At 40.7% G+C, this 23,001-nt stretch overlaps 1 protein-coding gene across 1 annotated transcript in view; it reads right to left on the reverse strand.

Moving 5' to 3' along the window:
• taok2b (TAO kinase 2b) overlaps positions 1-18,939 on the reverse strand; it is a 37,035-nt gene extending 18,096 nt beyond the window's left edge. The window contains exons 1-12 of the mRNA XM_058620589.1: positions 18,368-18,939; positions 14,984-15,124; positions 9,791-9,862; positions 9,591-9,692; positions 7,270-7,315; positions 7,078-7,174; positions 6,769-6,882; positions 6,165-6,256; positions 5,927-6,020; positions 4,701-4,782; positions 1,355-1,522; positions 70-276 (exon numbers count right to left, since the gene is read on the reverse strand). Of these exons, the coding sequence (XP_058476572.1) occupies positions 70-276; positions 1,355-1,522; positions 4,701-4,782; positions 5,927-6,020; positions 6,165-6,256; positions 6,769-6,882; positions 7,078-7,174; positions 7,270-7,315; positions 9,591-9,692; positions 9,791-9,862; positions 14,984-15,115 (1,206 nt within the window). The 5' untranslated portion in view covers positions 15,116-15,124; positions 18,368-18,939. The remainder of the gene's footprint in view (positions 1-69; positions 277-1,354; positions 1,523-4,700; positions 4,783-5,926; positions 6,021-6,164; positions 6,257-6,768; positions 6,883-7,077; positions 7,175-7,269; positions 7,316-9,590; positions 9,693-9,790; positions 9,863-14,983; positions 15,125-18,367) is intronic.
• Between the last annotated feature and the right edge of the window lie 4,062 nt (positions 18,940-23,001).

The following is a 23,001-nucleotide window of genomic DNA, read 5'->3' on the forward strand; positions in this document are numbered from 1 at the left end:
CCTTCATTGTGTCACTTGAAAGTCTTTCTGTAACTCAGAGCGATGTTGAATTACTGCAAGAACACTGACCAGGGGCTTGTGCAGGACGGAGCTATTGGAGGTGACGGTGTGCTCTCCCTCCTGCATCATGGCCATCTCCCCGCTGTCATCAGAGCCGTCCGCCAGGCTGTTGACAGAGCTGCTCTGGGAGCTGGCACTGATTGACATGGATGGCAGAGAGTGGGAGCTCTCCATACTGTTGACTGTGCCGGTGCGCAGCATGTACTGCTCCACATCCTGGTGGAGAAGAGAAACAGGAGGAGGGGTCAATTTTATGATGGAGAACTGACTCTCGTTTCTTTCTTCACTGAGTGACAGCATGAATGTAGAGGCTAGTCAACTGACACGATGATGTGTGACATATGACATAAAGCAGAATGTTGTAGTTCTTTTTGTGGCACAGACCCAAAACCAGAGGTTACACAGTGCCAATACAGGTGATGCTCTTCTGTTCAGGCTTTGACACAGGTGACTTTCACCCTGTTCTAAGTTGATGTAGCATCAAAATAATCCGAGACATAATTGAAGGTTGAAATGCAGTTGCTTTAGCATGCCTGTCACATGAAAACCTTTGGGAAAACACGTGAAAATGACAACGCACAAAGTCAAATAAAGGTCTACACTTTCGGAACATAGAGCCTTACACTCTCTAAATTCCTTCATTTCCTCAAGGGGGATTAGGAACAGTCAAGTCACATGAAATGCTGATGGAAACAATGGGCTTTGTATTGAGAGGAAGGGGTTCTGAGGTCTCAGTACAGTGCACATCACCTCCTGTCCTTTATTATTATTATATAATATTATTTTGTTTAACTACAGTAGAGCAACAATATTAGTAATCGATTCATTTTGTATTTTTTTCTTTAGCGTTATAACAATTATATTCAGGTCAAATTTTCGATGTGCGTTATAAAATAAGTCACTCTTATCAAGTCAAAAGTACTGAGCCATGCAGGACTCTGATACCTGGTAATAACATCTGTCCTGAGTGATCTGATCTTAAATAGACGGCTGTAAGTGTGATTGTTCACACCTGACATTAAAATGTATCCTGCGTCTCCCATGACTGCCAAATTAAGTACATTCCAACACTTTGCACAATTTTAAAGCAAAATGAAAGGATTTGGCTTCAATATATCCTAAACTGAAACATAATGTAGGAGCTAAAAAGTCCTCCTCATCCTGCAGCCCTGTTCGCCTCAATTCAATTCCATTTTTATTTGCACAGCACCAAACTACAACATACATTATCTCAAGGCACTGTACATAGTAAGACAGAAACCTTTACAATATTACAGACAGTCCAATGTCTTACCTCCTCCTCATCCCCTCCCTCTGGAGCAGGACCGTTGTGTGCCTCATGGAAGAGGATTTTCTTCATCTTCCGGTACTGAAGATTGTCCAGCTCACGGACAGCGTCCTTGGTGCGTGCGATCAGGTCCATCACCACTGTAATGGGACGTTCCCTGCACATGAAGTGGTGCTGGGACATGGACAACAACAGGTTAACAATTTAAAGAGTCACATACAGCTCTGAGGGACAGAGGTGGACCGTGTTGTGTTATTTTAGATATTTAAATCAGTTATTGCAGGTACTACCTCCAATAACTCCATACCTGTTGTGTCCATTGTGTTACTTTGGGCCTATTAATAATGTGTGCTCAGTCTTTTCTCAGCCTTTTTTGATTTGAATTATAAAAAGAACATACATAGTCTCTGATTAGTCCAATATAATCTGACAGACTCGTAAAACAGCAAAGCACCGGGGATCATTATAGAAGCTGGCAACACACGGTAAGTTAACGACAGTAGAGTGAAGAAGTCAAATCAGTAAAGTAAGAGGATTTTCTTCTGTTTACATGAACTCAAATGACCAAATCAGGATAAACCAAACTTTGGTCATCACTGTTGCACCTCAACTAAATTCCTTAGCGTTGCTTTACTTACTCACATTGATGCTGGCACGTTGCACATGCAAGTCACTGTTTTTCTTTGCCAAAGAGAAAAATCTGCTTTAAAGCTTTAGAGCAAAGAAAGTTAATTGCTTTACCAGCAGCTGACCGGCTTGTTTTGCCAGCAGATGATTGAGCCAACACTGAAATCAAAAATAAACAGCAACTTCTGTCGTGTCTATAAAACACTGAACAGCTGGCTGCTGCGCGGCTGAGGAGAGATGGTGGTGGTGCACAAAACAAAGCAAGGTTCAGCGTCAGCAACTGTGGAATGAGACTACGGTAAGCTGGTAGCCTGTGACCGGAGGGTTCAACTGATCCTAGTCCTGCCAGCGTCAGGCAGCCATATTGACTCAGTGGTAGTGATGGGCATGAATATTCAGTTATTTGTTTGTTAATAAAACGTTGATTAGATAAAGTAATTACATTTAAAAAGATATCAGTGACTGCAGTGATTAAAAAAAAAAAACTTTCTACCTCAGTGAAGACCTTATTTGTCGTATATCTGTAATCACAAGGTGGCAGCGGCATTAAACAGCACAGTGAACTGCACGACAATTTGCAGAAAGAAGAAGTTTCTTGAATATATAATATTCAATCATTAGACTAATAATCCCATCTTTTTAAAAGTACTGTTTTACACAAGCATGTACAATGTCGTACAATAACAAATAAAGGCATCCATCCATCTAATATTCAAACAGCTTTTTTTTTTGCTTGAAATGTCAATCCCTACTTAGTGGAGCACCATATAGCGGCATCGCTGGGGCCGGACTGAGCAGGCGCGGACACAGGCTGTGCAGGTGAGTGGAAGCCATGCTGATTTTCAAAACAATCAACGCACAGCTGATAGTTCATTAAAGATACTAATCAAAAGAATAGAATACACAGAGAAGTCTTCAAATGATTTGCATATCCTAAAATCAAAAAACTATACGTCCCCTGAGTAAAAGCTATTCTTGCTCATGTTGCCCCTTTGCTTGATCACAAAGAATATCTTTTACAAAAGAGCTAATCTCACGTTTTTGCCCGTCTTAAAAGTACATTGTATGAGAAATAGCGATATCTAATACTGATACTGCAGGTTCTTACAAACAGAGGACTCCTTTGATCACTACAGTAGCAAGCTTCAGCCTCAAGACACAAAGCCTGTGCTCTGGGTCGATGTAGAAACACGGGAGCACAAGATGGCCAACTTAATTAAAGAAAGACTTTTGCCTAAACTAAATATACAATTATTTCTCAAAGGCCATAAAAACCAATGCTCTTTTTTATTTTTAAGTGACTACATATTTGTAAATTATACATATGGCTAGCATACTACATTTCTGCCAATAAACCAACTTAAAGGGGACATATTATGCAAAATCAACTTTTTAACCATTTCAATACTTATATTTGGGACTCTGGAGGCCCTACCAGTCACCAAGTGGAGTGGAAAAAGAATACTGTGGAAAAAGAATACTCCGTCATGTTTTCGTGGTTCCCCTTAGTGTAAGTATAGGCGATAAAACACTCGATGTTGAATTCCCTGCGCTTATGACGGCAGCATGCGCATTTCACCGCGAATGTTACCGCCCACCAGTAAGTTTACTTGGAGAGCTCCACCTTAGCTCCACCTTGTCCCTGCGAGAGTGCAGGCGAGGGAGGAAGAGAGGTATTGTGTCAACGCGGAGGGACAAGTGTGCTGTTGGTGGCTGCACAGTGGAGCACAGTGTTTTACACAAACTTCCAGCCTCAGAGGATTTTATATATGAAGCTAATGTTCCGGATAAAGTCAGCAAACGTGTGTTCGCACCACTTCGCATCAGACTGCGGCCAGCGGTCGCCGTATTTAGTCAGCGAACGTATTTCACCGACGTACAAACACACACATTTTTAAGAAAAGGTCACATGGAGCTCATAACTAACCATTCTGACACGTCCTAATTAAAAATATTTGTTCAGTACGTCCTCCATGACCGGAGCACAGACTCAGTCTGATCACATACAGCGGCCGTTTATGCCGCTCGCCACTGGCGATCAGCGGTGCTGCACTCTCTGTGCAGCGGTGCTGCACTCTCTGAGAAAATCAGTTAAAAAGACAGCACCGCTGATCGCCAGCGGCGAACGGTGAGCTGCCTAAACTGATCGCCAGCTCCGGAGCATACAGTCACCGGTCTGATACAGCGCCAGTTTATTCAGTTCACCGCGCGCTGCTGGCGATCAGCGGTGGCGATCAGCTGTGCTGTCCCTAAGTGTATTTAACTGATTTACAGTTCGGCAGTGTTCGGCTCGATCCTTATGTAGGACGTCTCTTCCTTTGACGGCACTCTCGCTGTTTTCTGCGCATGCTGCCATGTTGATATTGTCAGAGAACTAGTGGAGGGAGGGGGAGACGAGAAGCAGCTGAGCGAGTGAGCGCTGTAACGAGGACAAATCAGAAACCCCCTGGAAGAAGTGGGTGTGTGTTTGCCTGTGTCTCATTTGCATATAAAAGGGACCATGCACGAAAACCGAGCGTTCTGAAAGGGGCGGGTTTAGCAGGGTTATTGAACTGCTATTGTGCTTCATCCTTATGGTATTTTGACCAAGGCATGTCACTGACATGTTCATTAGGACACCAGGGAACTATTTTAATGGGGGAAATAGGGTATAATATGTCCCCTTTAAATTTGACACATTGGACCTTTAATAAGCAGCATTCAAACATTTATTTAGGCCTTTTACCTTGAGCAGCACATCAGAGGTAGGTCTGTCCTGGGCAATCTTCTGCAAACAGGAGTCCACAAAATTGCGGAGATAGTCAGACCTGAAATGGATAAAAAAAACAAACTGTCAGTATAAAGGTGGGGAGGGAGCATTTGGAAATTTAAGGTGAAAATTGGCCATTCTAAGGGCCAGCAGAGGGGAACATTGTTATTTTTTCACCACATATACTTGATGGGTATTTCTATACCTTTGTATCTTAGCAGTGTGTAAACATTCAAAACACCACAAAGCCAACTAGTACTACCTGGAGAGGTGTTCCATCTACATGGAGATGATGCTTTAGGGGACCTGAAATGCTATTTTTTGAAAACACCTTCCAGAGTGGGAAAATTTGGCCGGCTTCACGTTTCCGTGACGACAGAAAATACACTACTTTAGGAAAATGATGACTTCATATTCCCAGCTCTCTCTCGCGCTGTCATTCATTGTCTTGTGTTTGGAGATTGTTTGACAGTTTTACCTTTAACTACAGTCAGTCTGAGAAGACATTAGATATCACAATAACACGTCCTGTCTTTAGAGATTTCACACACGGGGGTGAAAAAAGTGTTGAATCACAAAATAAAGAGAGGAGAAAACAAAACCTATTTTTTACTTGAATAACAAAATAGATATCTGCAATGAACTGTGTGTGTGTGTGTATGTGTGTGTTTTGGCCATCCCAAAACAACGTGTTTCACATTTGACCTGGCATTATTACACAAGTAAATACAGTCAAAATACCGTTACACTCCTCAATTTTGCGTGTCGGCTTCAAGGCATCGCGTAACAGGCCGATATGCTACCATGCGCTAGCTAGAACCCTGATTCATATTTCATCACCTGCAACATAATAAAATTGAAATTCCTCCTACTTAGAGCAATAACATGTATTACATATACAGTGGGTTGCATAAATACCCACACCTATTCAACTTTTTGACATTTTGCCATGCTGGGACCACAAACATAAATATATTTAATTGAAATTTCATGTGAAAGACACACACTAAGGAACACACAATCATGAAGTGAAATGAAATTTATACATGGTTTTGAACTTTTTTTTATGAATAAAAAACTGAAAAGTGGGGTGTGCAAAAGTATCTAGCCCCTTTCCTCTTTGTGCAACATAATAAAACACTTCTTTACACTTTTAATCTCGCAGAGTTCCATGCATGTAGTCTTGTGTGACCATCTCTCACCAGTGATTAGACTGCAACACGGGGCTCTCATTCTGGGCGATGTGGTATAAGGCACTCATAGCATTCATGTTGAACAGAGGAGGCTTCCTTTCCGCTGGAGAATAACAAAGTGTGACGGAGACAGAGGGTCAGATAAAGAGCAAGAGCGCAAAGAAAATGGTTGGATGCATGGTAAACACAGTAAACACAATAAACACACACACACACATACAAGGACCCACTTGAGGCCATTTCTTACCCAGCTCTATGCAGGTAATGCCAAGTGACCACACATCTACCTTCCCGTCGTACTGACCCTCGTCCATGGCCAGGATCACCTCAGGGGCCATCCTGCATTAAGGATTATTTTAGTTTATGATGTGTGCAATAAATCATTTAATTTATTTTAATTTTATTTAATTTAATCAAGCACTTATTTAGTGGATTCATTGGTTTGAAAAATACAAAAAATGACTACTGCTATTTTACATGTAATAACCCGACATCGGCAGCTTTGTCAACATTCTGATATGATCTTCAACAAAATGTGGAGCGTTGTTATTGACTGGTATTGCTAACAATGGCTAGCCCAGGTTTGCATCAATGTTTTTCCAACTTCTCAACTGGAATGTGGTGAACTTGACGGGTGACATCACTGTCAGTTCTAATGGAAATGGATTTCAGCAACAATGAAGTAAACACAGCTATAGTGGTATTTGTCCAGATGTTTACTGATACTATCATTTTAATAGCCACCCCTCCTCTCTTCCCCACCTTTTAGAAGGTGCCAGACAAGCACGCAAAGGGCAGGCTGTGATGACGTCATTGCTTACACTTGCACACGAGTATAAACCAGTGTTTACCAGTAAGGTGTTCCCACAAAAGAGTTGGCTGGAGCAACAATGGAGGCAGAGCCAAAGTCACCCAGTTTGACTTGACCCGGCTCTGTTAGCAAGATGTTTCCTGCTTTCACGTCCCTAAGAGACAGACAGAGAGAGACGGTGACAAAACTGTGACATAGTCAAAACAAACAGACAGGAGAGGGACTGTACAGTCTGATGTATAAACTCGAAGGCAGTACAGTTTGTGATTTTCTCCACTGTGTTTGTTAGAAGTGTGGGGGAGGAGAGCAGGATACAGAGACAGATAGTGTGAAAGGAAACGGGCGGTACCTGTGAATCATGTTGTGAGAGTGTAGGTACACCAATCCCTGCAATGCACCATGGATTATGGCAGCTATTTCCACCTCCTGGAGGGGTTTCTTGTGGACTGGGTGAAGAGATAATGAGGAATATGAGGGCTTGCGCCAACAACTGAAAAATAAAACCGACTCCCTTGCCTTTCATAATTAGTCATTTACTTACCTTCCAAGAGGTCAGAGGCTGAACCCAAGCAGTACTCCATCACCAGCTGTGAGAGACAGAGACGGAGTGTTATTATGCATGCTATTTTAGGGTGCACACTTGACTTTCAAAAGGTTTTCACACATTTTTGGGCTGGAGCCACTTTTCCCTGAGAGTACAGTACATGTATTAAGCCCAGAAATTGTTCATATGGTTGCATTTCAGTGTTTTTCCTTGTGTTGCATGTTTTCTGCGAGAGCAAGGGTCTCGTAACGGCATGGTAAAGCATCAGACCGTTACGCTATGATTTGCGGCATTCATGCAAAACTGAGGACCCTAATGCTAATTTTCAATCAGTGTCACAGTATTTTCACTGTAATACTTCCTCACATTAGTATCAACAGTGAAATTCTTGCTATAGATCGCGCACACATCGGCAGGAATACCATCGACATCAGCCACACAACTCACATTAGCAGCACGTAACATCTCCCATCCTAAGTTTCCCCCACGAGTGAGCAGAACAAAGACGATCGGATATCAATCACTGCACAGCAACTGCCAAGTCCATGGAAACCATCTCCAGCAGCGTCGCGCTTTCCATTAGATTCCAAGAACTAATCATGACGTTAGCAAACATTAAACATTTTTGGAAGGTCTTACTGAAGTGTATCAATTTCACCGCCGTAAACAACTTTCGACGCACGCTTCGCCCCATTCTCAACTTAAATGTGTTAATCGATCCTCTGATGGTTTTTTCTACTTCAAAATCACTTGGTTTCATTCATGAGATTAATATTTGGCTGGTTACACCTCACCTATTCCTTTTTAGTTGTTTGAATAGCTTAAAATATGGCAGTACAACCCATAAATTTGCATGTGTCATTAAGTGATTGCAGCTCCTACCTTGTAACATGAAGTTATTTAACCTCAAAATCACTCAATGGCACTCCCTCACCATTACGCTAAAATAAAATCCTGGCTAGAACCCTGGGTCTCAAGCAGGTTCTTATGGCGTATTTCCACCAGCTCCTTACTCAACGAGTGACTAATCACTTGTAAAGCAGTTGTTTTCAGTGTAACAGAATCAAATCACAAATATTTGTTCAGTTCTTCCTCCATGACCGGAGCACGGACTCCATCTGACACAGTCACTGGACTGAAATACAGCAGCAGGGTCTGTGATGCCGCTCGTCACTCACAATCACTGGTGCTGCCCCTAAATACACCAGACTCTTCTGTCTTCTTTCTGTGGGACATCTCTTCCTGTGACAGCAGTCTGACCAGTCATCGCATAGTTACCTACTCGGCATGCTTGTGGAACCTCACCGGAGAAGGTACTAAAAATAGTACCTGGTACAAGGTACTAAGCTAGTGGAAACGCTACTTAAACCGTGCCGTGGTGAGGCGAGTAGAGCCAGTGGAAACACGGCATTAGTGCAGGGGTGTGCCAGTCAGCAACTATGACCTCATTTAGACCTGGTATTATCAGTGATGTAATCACAGCCAGATCACTACGTTTATGTCTGAATGGCCCCAATCCGCCCTCAATCACAGACAACACATTTGGAGGTGGTGCATGGTGAGCTGCATGAAAGCAATTTGTCCTCAGGACTCATTAGATGCCTCCTCAGCTGATGTTTACAATTATGGCCCCAATTGATTAGAAAAATAAAATAATCAACCAAAATGATATTTACAAAATTGTGGAGTTTTATTCTGAAAATTACGCTTTTAATGTTGTAATGGCCAACTTCCTGTCCTGCTCATCATCTGGCAAAAACCCTCACTAGAGCTGAAACGTTGAATCGATTCATCGGTTTGAAGCTTTTTTCATGATTAAACAAGATTTTCGATTGTTTTAGCTTCTGAAATGTGAAATTTTTCTTCATTTCTTTGCTCTGGATAACAAAGAAATCATTAACAGTCAATAATTTTTTGAGAACCTCATCATTTCCAGGTTTGACAAACACCGATCAACATCGATTAATCGAGAAAATAATCGATAGATTAATCGATTATGAAAATAGTTGTTAGTTGCAGGTCTAAACCCCACAGGCATTCAGTGGTATCCCAGGGTTAAACACGCAGCACAAGTAAAGATATATACAATGTACAATAATTTATCGTTATTCTAAGGTAAATTAGAAATTTCATGTGGATGTTCAAAATAAATTGCATTTGTTTCAGGTTTAAGTCAATGAGTAATCATTTGAAACAATCCTGATTTAAATTTTGACCCAAATAATTGTGATAATTATTTTGTTCCACAATCATGTGGCCCTAATATGTATTGCACAATCAATGTGTGTTATGTGTGGTGCATACACAAAAGCACGTACCCATGCTGTGTGCTCTCTCAGATAGCAGCCGCGGTACTCGACGGTGTTGGGGTGGCGCAGTTTCTGGAGGAACTTGACTTCCTTGATGATATCCTGCCATTTCTGCAAAATAAAATCAATCATTCATGAACAAACCTCAGTGATCCCAATTTATCCAACTTTTAGAGTAGTCGCAAGATGAGACTTTAGCCAATACTTACCTCGTTGGACTGTTTGCCACTAAAGGACATCTTCTTGATGGCCACCACCTCATTGGTGCGGATGTCGTGGGCCTGAAGTGGAAAAAATAGTGACAACAAGTGAGAATCATATCATTCAAATCTTTCCCAGTTTTACTAAAACTTTTAGATTAGATTAGATTAGCTCTGGGCAATATATGGATATTATATCTATATTTTGACATGAGAAAAGATATGGTGTTAGGTTTTGGATATCGTCGTATCATGATAAAGTATCTGAGATGACTTTTCCGGGTTTTAAAGGCTGTTGCATTGAAAATCATCATATTCATTATATTGAATACATGTGAAATGATATATGTTATATATAGACAGTACATCATAACATTATATTAAAAAAAAGTAACTTAACAGTTAATTCATTTTAAGCCAAATTAATTGTCCTTCATTTAACATTTCATCCCTACTATGAGACTCTGCTCTTGTTTTAGTGTGTTATTGTTTTTATGTTTATATGTCTTACGTTCTATTCTTGTTTATGTACAGCACTTTTTTCCAGCTGTGGCTGTTTTCACCACGTTAAGTTGAGAATTTAAAAGATAAAACAAATAAAGCAGGTATAACCTTAAATGAAAGGTAAAAATAAGTGTATTTTAAGATCATGTAATACAAATAATAAACTGTATAAATAATATATAATCTACTGCGTACTGTCACTCTCCTTTGAGCAGCACAAACATGAGTCCAGAGAAACAACTTGTGTGCAGCTTTATACCCACAAACATCAGGAGGATATAGACTAAAATATCCGGATATTATGTATAAGCCATATTGCCCAGCCTTAAGATATCAAATTATATTAAATAAAGTATATTATAATAAGATTTGTTTTCCCACGTTGCCGTGCCCTGGTCGAGTTATTCTTGATTTACATTTCTGACAACAGGGTTTTAGTTCATTCATCATTTGATGAGGCCGATACAAAACCTGGGATTAACGAGCCATTTAACATTAGACTCAACAAAGAAATCACAGTTGCATAACACAAGGATTTCTTGTGAGCCTCCTCATCCTCATCCTCTCATCCAAGAAAGACTCATTTTTCACCCTTCATTAAACAGGGCTTTACATCCACCACTTAAAGACATCCTTGGCCGTGTACGTGTTTTTATCTTTATAGGTTTTATCCACCCCGTGTTCTTATTGGCACAACCATCAATATCCTCTCTGCTGTCTGACCGACACCATCATTCTTCCTTTGTCTGTCAGGTCTTTTCTGTGCTGCTCACCTTTTCTTGCCAAAGGCAGTTTTATGCTTTATCGCGGTGGCCTCACATTAAATGCTGTGAAAGAGCAGCACTTCATTTTATCAATGTGGTTTTATTTTCCACATCAGTTTAACCTGAAACAGCCAGAAATGCTACAGGTGACACTCACTAAGAGCACCAGCCAGTAAACATTGTTATTACCGATTACAAGGCTTAATAAACGGATTCATTTTAGGGACGGGCATGACTATTGATTATTTGCTTGATTATAAAAAAGACGAAATAATTGATTTTCATTCCAAGTTAGCAAAGCCCAAAGAATGTCTTATTTGGTCTCAGAAAGAAAGCAAAGCAACTCCTGCAACAACTTTCTAGTTATCTCTCTTTACAGGAGCACACAATAGGAACAGAAACGTCTTGTCAACAAATCTTCAGACGTTAGCTGTTGTCAGCAACAGGTTTGAAGATGTTTCAACTGGGTTAGGAGGCTTCATTCGTTCAGGAAGCTCCTTCAGTGTATAACTAAACTGAACTGAAGAACTACCCGTGTGTGCATGGGTTTTCTCCAGTTGCCTTCCACAGTCCAAAAATATTCAAAATGGCGATTAGGTCAATTGGAAACTTTAAATTGACCTATATGGATAGATGGATGGAGGAACTGAAGAAGCCTCTTGGATGAGAGATGAAACATCTTCAAACTGAACAGCTAACTACTGAAGATGACCATGACCTGGATGGATGAGAACCTTCACAGACATCTTCTAAACAAAAGTACCACTGCCAGATCTCTGGCAGTGGTGTGTGTGTGTCATTGTGTGCCATTAATGAACCAGAAAATCCAACAAGAGATTTTTAGCTGCCTTAATTATCAACTTTGTTCAGACTGCACCAGTGAACATCCAGGGTTTGGACATTGAGGTCGTGGAGGAGTACAATTACCTGGGTGTTCACATCAACAACAAACTGGACTGGACACACAACACAGATGTCCTGTATAAGAAGGGCAAAAGTCGTCTCCACCTGCTGAGGAGACTGAGGTCCTTTGGTGTGTGCAGGACACTGCCAGAAACTTGTCTCTGTGGTAGCATCGGCTATTTTTTATGCTGGGGCTGTGGAAGCTCTGAGAGGGACAGGAAGTCCCCTGGACTCCATTGAGGAGGTGGGTGAGAGGAGGACAACCTCTCTCACCCCCTACATGAGACTGTGGGGGCCTTAAGCAGCTCGTTCAGCAACAGACTGCTGCACCCGCAGTGCAAAAAGGACCAGTACCGCAGGTCACTCATCCAGAGTGCTGTCAGACAATACAACTCATAATGTAGCACTGTAACCACCTTCTCTTGCACTACTCCACCAATACTACCTCCACCATCTTGCCTACTGCCTATACACCAGTGCATTATCCTGTGCAATAGTCATAATATTTATGTATTTATATTCTTACTGAGTCCGTATACACAATATTCACCATATTTATTTACGCATCTACCTGCAATTAGAGTTGTTCCGATTCCGATACCGGTATCGGAAATGCCTCCGATACTGCCGAAAATGTGGGTATCGGTATCGGCGAGTACTGGAGTCCATGCACCGATCCGATACCACGTTATTTAATAGAGCTCCGTTAGCTCTGACGCAGTTCTTCTTCGCCGCTCTTGAAACAGTTGCGCTGTGCTGTTTTAGAGGCGTGAAGAAGAACGGATCACCCGACACCTGTAGACAAGGAGCTAACGTTAGCTCATCATGTCGGCGGTTTGGCAGTATTTACCAGTTAGCTCCGTTAGCGTTGTTAGCTGCGCTAGCTCCGTTAGCGCGTCTAACGTCAAACTGGAGCGGCCCGTTTATTAAACGAAAAGAGCAGCGCTACAACTAACCAGCGTACCTGTGTCCTGCGTATGTATGCCTCTGTTTTTAAAGTTTAACGGTACTTCAGAGACTCATTTTAACAATCTGGAGTCGAGTAAAAATGATGTCACGCGCGTCCTTTCCCGGTCAGTCGTCATGGAAACATGAAGCTCTGCCAGTGCTGCGGTGTTTGGACCAGAGTGAAAACAAACGTACAAGCTGAAAAACTAAATAACATATCACTGGTAAAAATAAATGATGTCCATTTGCTGTATTCGTTCATGTTTTACAGAGGGTTTAACCTGAGCCAAACCTTACCACCAATGATTTATTTATATATGTATATGTATATATATATGTTTATTTCGGTCATGTCAGTTAGATCACTCATCATCACACATCATCTTAGTGTAGTTTAAACAATACACATAACCAAAAGGGAAAGCCGGAGAAGCAAAAGCTTATCTAGTCCCGTCCCCATTACCCACAGAATACATATTTTCATCATACAATACATCATTTTTCTTTTTCTTATGACATTTTGACAAAAACATGTTTCAGCATCAGGTAGCACTCAGAGATGCAGTCTAGCTCTAGACAGTCAATCAGACTCCATGTATGTCAGCTGTTGTTTGGTTACATTTGCTTCCACTGCCGTATCCTCACAGTGTCTACAGATTTCTGTCTCTGACCTTTGTCATACTTTCCTCCTGGGTCATTCTGTATCGATTAATGATCATCTCTACATACTTCTTTTTAAATACACTCCGTTTTGCTGATTTTTTCATCTCCTCATCCAGATTATTCCACTGTCTGACACCCGTGACTGATACGGTAAAGGATTTGGTGATGATAATCATATCACAGTCATGCAGGCGTAGTATGATATATATTTTTTTATAACACACTGGTATCGGTATCGGTACTCGGTATCGGCCGATACCCACAGCACAAGTATCGGAATCGGTATCGGGAGGGAAAAAATGGTATCGGAACATCTCTACCTGCAATGTGCAATATTTAAAGCAATAATGGAAGTCAGTCTGCAGTTACAAGCCCCGGTGCTGAGTAAGTGCGGCACAGATAATAGAAGATAGTATGCGCTAAGGAGAAATAAATAAAAAAAGGTTCACATTCGGCTTGCTGCTCGCGATTGCATGCTTTCAGCAGAGCTATCGCTAAATACACCAGACTGCTCACTTAAATGATGAGATTTTGGAGATGAACCCAGGTTTTCAGGATTGTTAAGTCTTTTTAACTGATCTCTATTCAGCATTGTTCACTTTGATTCTTGTGTCTCTTCCTGCGACAACACTCTGACCAATCAGTGCACAGCAGTCTGACGACATCATGCATTTTCCCTGGGTATGACGTCACGAGTCGAGCGAGTGGAAACGCATCGTGTGTCACGGAAGCCACAACAATAATAATAACAATGATAACAATAAGCCCATTATGTAGGACCATGTTCAGGGCCTAAAGGAATGCCTAATTAAATGTTTGAATGTCTCAATTCTAAGCAAAAAAAAAAAATCATGATTCACATTTTTACAAGAATCAACCAGTCCTATAGGTAAAACATAATCTTAGTTTTTGTCTTTTGTGTCTTAATTTGTATTTTTTTGCTGCTCACTGCAAATGTGATGATCATTGTTGACACATCTATATTAATGGTTGTGTGAAATGTTCACAGTGGTGCACTGCTGCTCAAAACATCTTGGTGAAACACTGTGCAGTATACACTAGGGCTGAATGATGTGGGTAAGATATATTTCACTATTTATATAACAATAAAATTGCATTTGTATTAGTAGTATTACAGATTTAAAACGATGGAGCATTACAACATGAGATACCATCAAAAATATTTACTACCATACTCTAATGCAAGGATGAGAACTTCAAGAGATGCTGTTTCTAACATGTATGTATCACAATTTTTTAAACTGAAATGGAACTATCAAAAAAAATAGAGCAATTGCTGCCTTAGCCATTTTTTCATTGTTTGAAAAAAAAAAAAGTGCTAATTGCTCAGTCCTAGTACACAAAAGGCTGTAAAACGTTAGGTTTTTGTGTCATTGTCACAACAACTAACGTAACTTACAAAGTAAACTGCTCCAAAGCTCCCATGTCCAATCTCCCTCAGGTCTGTGAAGAGCTTCTCGGGATCGTCCCGGGAGAACAGTTCAGCCACCTCCGGGTCCTTCAGGCTCCCGGCCCGCACACTCGATGGCATGATCAGCGCCTGGTGAGAGGAAGAGACAAACTGGGTAAGCACGTGCTGTATGAATTACATTGTGTGTGCTGGCCACATGAGACACCCACAAACACATACTTGACACATTTGAATCTGTTAAGGAAATGATCCACATCTAACATCTTACTCGTAGTAAGTCATAAAATTACCATTTGTCATTGAGAATAAGGAAACACTGTGAATTTAAAGGGTAAATAAACCCCCTTTTCTGAGGCTAACACTGCCCAATGCCTTGCTTTGAAAAAGCAGTAGAGATGATGACACGACAGCTTCAGTGTTAAAAGGGGGAGAAGTCCATGATAACAAGCCTCACACTGGTTGGACAAGAGGGTGATTCAAGCTTGTACCAGTGATGCATGAATGCAGTAGCTGGTGTTTGACCAGAGTGGCAGTAGAGACACTGATTTTTACCACAACATGTATGATTTCAAAACTTTTCACAGTCCCGTAGCCCTTACATTTGACCTCCAATTAATTGGATCAATTACAGAAAAATTAATTTACATCTTTTCACCATATGAAGCACAGGGAGTTCACAGTGACAGCAGATCCAAGTTGGAGTGAGGAAGCTGATGCTTGTATTTACATTACGTCACCTTTCTAGAGAGCAATTGTTTTCTTAGCAGTTTATTTCATCTCCCATGTCATATTAAAGTGAAACAGAAAGTATACAGTATACATTTATGGTATACAGTGGTATGGTACAGTTTTACCATTCACCCACACTTACATCTACTGCACATCTATGTGCATTGTGTAATGCATTTTGTGTCAGACATGTTTCATACCCATTCACATGCTGCTAGCACAGCCGTCAGATGCAACATGAGATTTAAGCCTTGCCCAAGGACGTAGGATGTTGGCATGTAGACTTGCTGGAATCAAACCCACAACCTTCCAGTTGAACGACAACTTACTTTACAACTTTTCACTTTCTCTTCAACACACCTATTATTCCCAGGAGCAAGATTAGTGTTAATGTCTTGCCCAAGACACTAACACCAATTGGCAAGTAGACTAGCGGGGCCAGAGATCAAACCCCAGACCTCCCCAGATGTCACTTATAGGTATCTGAACTCCTGTTTTAAAGCCTCAAGAGTCATGATTTAGCTGGTGCATGTTTTGCAAAAGATGTCATCTACAACCAGGCTCCTGGCACCAGCTGTCAATCACAATGTCCTCTAAACTAGGGGGGCTGAACGATTTTGAATAAATATCTAAACGTGATTATTTTGACAGGAATTGCAATATGATTTGTGATATCAGAGGGAATTTGTGCATCATTCTCATTTTCATTCAAAAAACATATTTTGAATGATAACCGTGTAACATACTGTGTTCTCTTCAGTCTGTAAAATAAGATCAAGACAGTAATTCATCTAAAATCATTTAGATTAATTGTTCAGCCCTACTGTAAACTGGGACATAATTTAAAACATTTACATCACACTCTATTGAAGAAGAGCCGATGACCTGATTGAGAACAATAACTCCTCTGGAAAATGTTTACTGATGTCATAAATCAAGCAGGAAGGCACATTTTCCACTAGACTTCCACTTAAGGAGTAACTAAAGCCTCTTCTGAAACTAACTCCACCCAATGCCTGAGAGAGAGTGGGCGTGGTATGGTAGCGAAATCTGACATTAAGTCGCAGCTGTGCGAGGTGCTCAGTAAGATGAGACTTTTAATTGGAGAGAGAAAGACGACAAAGCCACAGCTCAAGCGTTTATAAATGAGGAAGTCTGGAACAACGAGCCTCGCGCTGGTTGGACAAGAAAAGAGTGACGAAAGAGTGTACCAGTGACGCAACTGTGGACTGAGCAGTAGCTGGTGTGTGAGCAGAGAGGCAGAAAATACATTGATTTTTATCACAACACACATATTTTTTTACTTTACACTAAACAGTGACAATCAACAAATAATATCAAGAGATACCAACATGCACTAGTTTACACGTGAACAATGGTTTAGGGGTTTAGTTTCACTTAAAAACTGAGTTCTTTTTACAACTAGTGGAGTTACACCTTGGTGGCTATTTGATACATTTTTATTTCCTGTTGGCTTCAGGAGGAAAACATTAGACTGCTTACATTTTTTTAAAATATACAATCTATGGTTGGAAGACGACCTGCACTACCACCTTTGCAGAGAAACATTTCTTATGAAAAAAAATCTTGATACAGCTCCCATGGATAAGCTTATAAAGAACAATTTAAAAACACCAGTCAATGGCAGGCCACATGCAACAAGTTAAAAGTAGACCGCAAACCAGTCTAGCAGGCACAATTATTATAATGCTCCAATTACAAAGCTTGGGTACAACCACCCATTGTGTCAGAGAATGTCAGATAATGCAAGGCAGTACAGTTGCAGGAAGTATCACTTTGCAAGAGAATCCATGTTCACTCTGTGCACCCAGCCTGCACCATGGTTTAAAATCCCAGTCTTCCACGTTTAATAAGAGACATAGGTTGGAAACTCATATTACTCATTCATTTTAGTATTGTGCTGTTTCTCAAGTTACCATAAATTTGAATTTTCTCAAAAGGCTTATGTGGAAACACAGCTCAACAACTGAGCTTACTTGAGTGTTTTGAAAACACTTCAAAATGGATGTTGACCTCATGAATTAAAAAGATATATCATGACCAGTTTGTTACAGTCAAAGAGGAAGCTTGTGTTTCCCTTTAAAAATGAGAAGTTCTTTGTATCCTGCAAACAACCAAACCTCAAGCAGCTCTTAACCTCCACAAAACACCAGGAAGCCAACAAATACTGCAATGATGCGTTTTCATCCGTCATTCCTCAAAATGTCACCTAGTTTTATAACCTTGGATAATCAGATTAAGAAGAAAATGCATACTGTCCTTGGTTGATGAGGAACAAGTTGTTCTCTAGATATGTATTCGCCATTAATATGATTCATTGTGTGCATCTCAGCCAAGCAAGCAAGCTCGATAGCCTTCGCACTTGGCTGGTCAATTATCCTACATTTGCTCTTGCTGACCAAAGAAATGCTTGACATGTTTTCAATAATAGACAATAACAAAACCAGGCTGGTTCATGTGTTCATGGTGCAGGCCAACAACAAGCCTACATGTCAATGTCAATCTCTCCGGGATCACAAATTGAGGTAGTTAGTGCTGCCAACTGGTGATTTCACTGCAAAGAGAGGTTGACAGGCGCATCCGGCTACTTTAGCATGCTGAATGATTTATGACATGTCTTACCGTGGCTTTTGGGATCCACTGTAGCTAGCTCTAGAGCTAGCTAACCGGCCTGGCAGGAAAAATATTGGTCTCACTCCCCCTCGGCGCTGGTGTCTATTCAACACGACCCAGCCACATTCTGTCTGCCGACGCTTTTTTCGAGGTCCCCCTCCATCCCGATGATCTCAGTCAAACGGTCTGCGCTACTTGACATGGAGCACAGTGGCAGGCAGTTGAAGTGACAGCTTGCTGCTGACGGACGCCTCTGCCAACCAGCAGCAGCAGCAGCAGCAGCAGCAGAGCTGTCTCCACAAGAAAACCACAGGCTAGCTCGAGAACTGCTGTTAGCCACACTGCTAACTAATATAACCTATCGCCAGAAGCCGTCTGCTGAGTTTTCAACGACAAACGTGTTCATTCCTTTCCACGGCTCCGCTCCGCGCTCCACTGTGTACTGTCATTGCGTTAGTGCTGTCGGTGGAATCCATGTCCAGTTCATGTTCTCCCCATTTTGCTCGACTCTCATCCGTTTTTGTTCAGGACTTCATGATGGCGGAGCGGGGCGGGAGCCGAAAGGAAAGCGGAAGTGCTGCTTCTTCGACGCTCCTAAAACAAGTAGACACGAGAGCCGGAACCGTGTCGTCACTGCTGTGGCTGATAATAATTATGTACCACAACATTAACAATAATAATAATAATAATTACTATTATTATTATAATTATAATTATTATAATTAATGATAATGATAATAATATTAATAATAATATTAATAATAATAATAATAATAATAATAATAATAATAATAAAATAAAATAAAATAAAATCCAATCTATTTAAGTAAAATATGTATTCAAGTTTGTATTATCAAGAAATACATATCTTCAATGGCAGAGGTGCCCCACATAAAAATGATGTTAAAACATACAACCTTTGTAAGCTTTACAAAACATTTTTCATCTATTATTTTGTATCAACCACTATTACTTACATGTCTTAGCACACCTGGCTCAGTTCATATTGCCAAGTGTATACATTGTGTGTATAATTTTTCTAATAAAGTTTTGTTAAAAAAAACCATTGCCATTATATATCACAAAACCAACAATCATCCATCCATTTTCTACCCCTTTATCAGGAGGGTCACAGGGATCATGTGGCAATCTCAGCTGACACAGGGCGATAGTGGGGGTACAGTCCATCACAGGGCCACACATAGAAACAAACAACCATTCACTCGCACAATCACACCTACAGTCAATTTAGAGTGTCCAATTTACCAATCCCCCCCCCCCCACCCCCCACACACACACACACAGGGAGAACACGTGACCTCCATGCAGAAAGGCAACCAACAATCAAACAAGATAAAATAAAACAAAACAACTTCATAATTATGATAGTTCCACAGCATTATAACAGAGTGATCTGACCAATCCTATACTAATGCTACTACTGCTACTACTACTAATAATAATAATAATACAGTAATAATAACAAGGCAATCAGAGATGGCAGACTTCACCCCATTCACGCAACAAGCCTCTGTCGGCCTCTGTTGGTCATATTGGCAAGTGCGGAAACACAGACAGACAGACAGACAGACAGACAGACAGAGCCACTAATAACAATACTTCACTCCTTTATTTACATTATTTAGGGTTTGAGCACAAGCTGCGTAGAACCCTATTGAAATCTTCTTCTTCTTATTCCTCCAGATGAATCACGTTTTTGAGGCCCTGAACATGCCCCAAAACTCACCAATTTTTGCAACTGCATCAGACCTGGTCAAAATTTACGTATATTAGTGGTTCGGGGAATGCACGTCAAAAAATGTAACTAGGCGGGGCTAAAACGGTGGAGTAGTGGTTAGCACTTTCTCCTTGCAGCGAGAAGACCGGGGTTCGAGGCCCGGTTGGAACAAGGGCCTTTCTGCATGGAGTTTGCATTTTCTCCCCGTGTGTGTGGGTTCTCTCCGGGTTCTCTGGCTTCCTCCCACATTCCAAAAACATGCAATGTGGGGATTAGGTAAAATTGGACACTCTAAATTGACCGTAAGTGTGAAAGTGAATGGTTGTTTGCCTCTGTCTGTGTGTGTGGCCCTGCGATGGACTGGCGAACTGTCCAGGGTGTACCCCGCCTATCGCCCGATGTAGCTGAGATTGGCACAGCACCCCCCGCGACCCTCTGGCAGAGGATAAAGCGGTAGATGATAACTGATCAAATGTAGGTCCAGATCGTCCATCCTCATACCTCGTGAGCTCTGAGGTCTCATAATAGGTTGTTTTTAGATGTCTTTTCTGTAGCTGCCCCCAAAACTATGGAACGATTAACCCACAGAAATTAAATCTGCTATTGAAAAAAAATAAAAAAAAATATTGAACATAGGATTTTTATCATTTTATTATTTTAAAGTTTTACTTTTATGATGTTTATTGTTTTGTGTGGCTTGTTGTTGTTGTTGTTGTTGTTGTAGTACCTTTTTACTTTGTAAAGCACTTTGGTCATCCCTGGTTGTTTTTAAATGTGCTGACTTGATAAAGTTGATTTGACTAATAAATATTCAGTCAGTACATGTAAAAATGTAAAAAATACTGTAACACAGTGTGAAATGTAGTCCAGTTAATACTGAAGGATGCACAGCTTATCTATTGTTTGGTCTATTATATTTGTACTATTGATGAAACCATTGAACCCAGCAGATCTGGCTGCTTGCTTTCTAATCTGACACCTGTAATGTGTGTTTCCCCCCAAAATGCTCCTTTCTGTAAGTAGAAAGAGGGTCCCCTGCCTAAGCAGCTAACTGTATTTTATTTTATTTTATGAATATTCTGCCTACATTTTCTGACATTATTCCATTTTAAAACAATGAAAAATGATCCACTGTTTCCCCCCCCCCCACATGTCTGTGTCAATGACTGTGAGAAAAGATTTGACTTAAATATTGACCAATGCATGTAAGCAACAGGCCGTGTGATGGACTGCTGCGCTGTGGCCCCGCCTTTCACCGTTTGTCAGCTGGGATTAACTCCAGGTCTCCACCATCCTCATCTGGATTGTTAGCAATAAAAGAAAATGATCCTTTCTTTCATTCCCAAAGAGAAAGCCCTTGATGTTTTTATAACAGTCTATTTTACCATATGTTTTTATCCATATGCTCACCACCCATAATATTCTTCCTGCCCTGCTCTCCGCAGTAATCTTGTTAAAGTGGCAAGCATATCTTTGTAAACCTCCCCACCCACTCCCACTATAAGAAGGGGAAAAAAAGATAATAAAACCTTTGCTGTTGCATTGTCCGTGGGATTAATGCTTCTTATGCAAACAGATTTTTTGATGAATTTACATAACAGGAAAGTAGAGAGAGGCAAAAGGTCAAGGCAGAGGTCACACACTCACCATAATCAGTGTTTCAGCTGAGCTGGTTAATTTGGACTCAACATTTACATCCTTGTTGAAGGAAGTTAGGATTAACCCTGAGGGTTTAATCCCCATTCATCAGAGTACTTCATGGAAGGAATAATCTATTTTACTCAAAAATGACCCCTGGGTCACATTTATTCAGCTTGTACTTTTGGTTGTAGTGTTGTTGCTTCTGGGTTTATTTGAACTTTGGGTTTCAGTTCTTCGTTTCTGGTTTTCTGTCTTGTTAGTTTTCTGTTTTATTTTGTAGTTCTTCTAAGTGTGTTTACATTGTTGTGTACATTTTACGTCCTGTTCTGTTCCCCTCTGTCTTTGTGTTTGTTTTGAGTTATTTCAGGTATTTTTCCATTTAGCATTTTTTGTTTTGCCTCCTTTATGCAAGTGTTATTTGTATTGTTATCTTTTGCTAACTTGACACAAACGTGTACAATTTATAAATACATTTAAAAACAATTTACATGATGATTAATATGAGCATTCATGCATTGTTAGTGTATCAGCAGTGTCATTTAGAGCATTCAAATGGATTTTTCACACTCACTAGTGTAAAATATATTGTTATAGAGCTAATTTAACAAGTCACTATTTGATTTAAATATGACTTCTTCAGTTGACCCCCTCACAAATGATACACCAAACATTTCTGTTGCAGATCTGCCTCTATTTGTAACTATTTCATAATTTCTTTTATTTTGTATTTTGTATTGTTTAAATTGTACTGTTGTCTTTAAAAAACAGTTCCTCAATGAAAGCATAAAAAACAGTCACAGGAAGTTGCTAACAGAAGGACAAACTCACAGATGCCTCCATGCCGTGTTGGAGGTAATTATTGTACAGAACAGGATGTGTAAACAAACACCTGTGTGGCCCCTACACTGGTAAAGTGATAGTATCCTATGTCCTCTTCCAGCTGCGGGTTCAGATGTCAGGATGCTGTTCAGCACTCGACTGGAAACCAGAGCTGGCGCCCTTTGACCTCTCCTTGAACTCAGTCATCTTCAGCATTTGACCAGTCCATTTTTCATGCTTCTGTGTTACTCGAGCGTGGCCCCTCGCTCGCTCAGACAGTTGTTTCCTCTTTTTCAAAGGCTCTGCTATGATGAACGTCTACAAAAACGTTGTCACTGCCTTGATCTAATAGCCTGTAGCTGGTGTGTGTGTGTGTGTGTGTGTGTGGGCTGGGCCATGACGTGAAGTTTATTTGTGTTTCCCAAGACTTGTGAGACCTCATGAT

This window comes from Solea solea, chromosome 21, assembly GCF_958295425.1.
Source record: "Solea solea chromosome 21, fSolSol10.1, whole genome shotgun sequence".
Taxonomy (NCBI): domain Eukaryota; kingdom Metazoa; phylum Chordata; class Actinopteri; order Pleuronectiformes; family Soleidae; genus Solea; species Solea solea.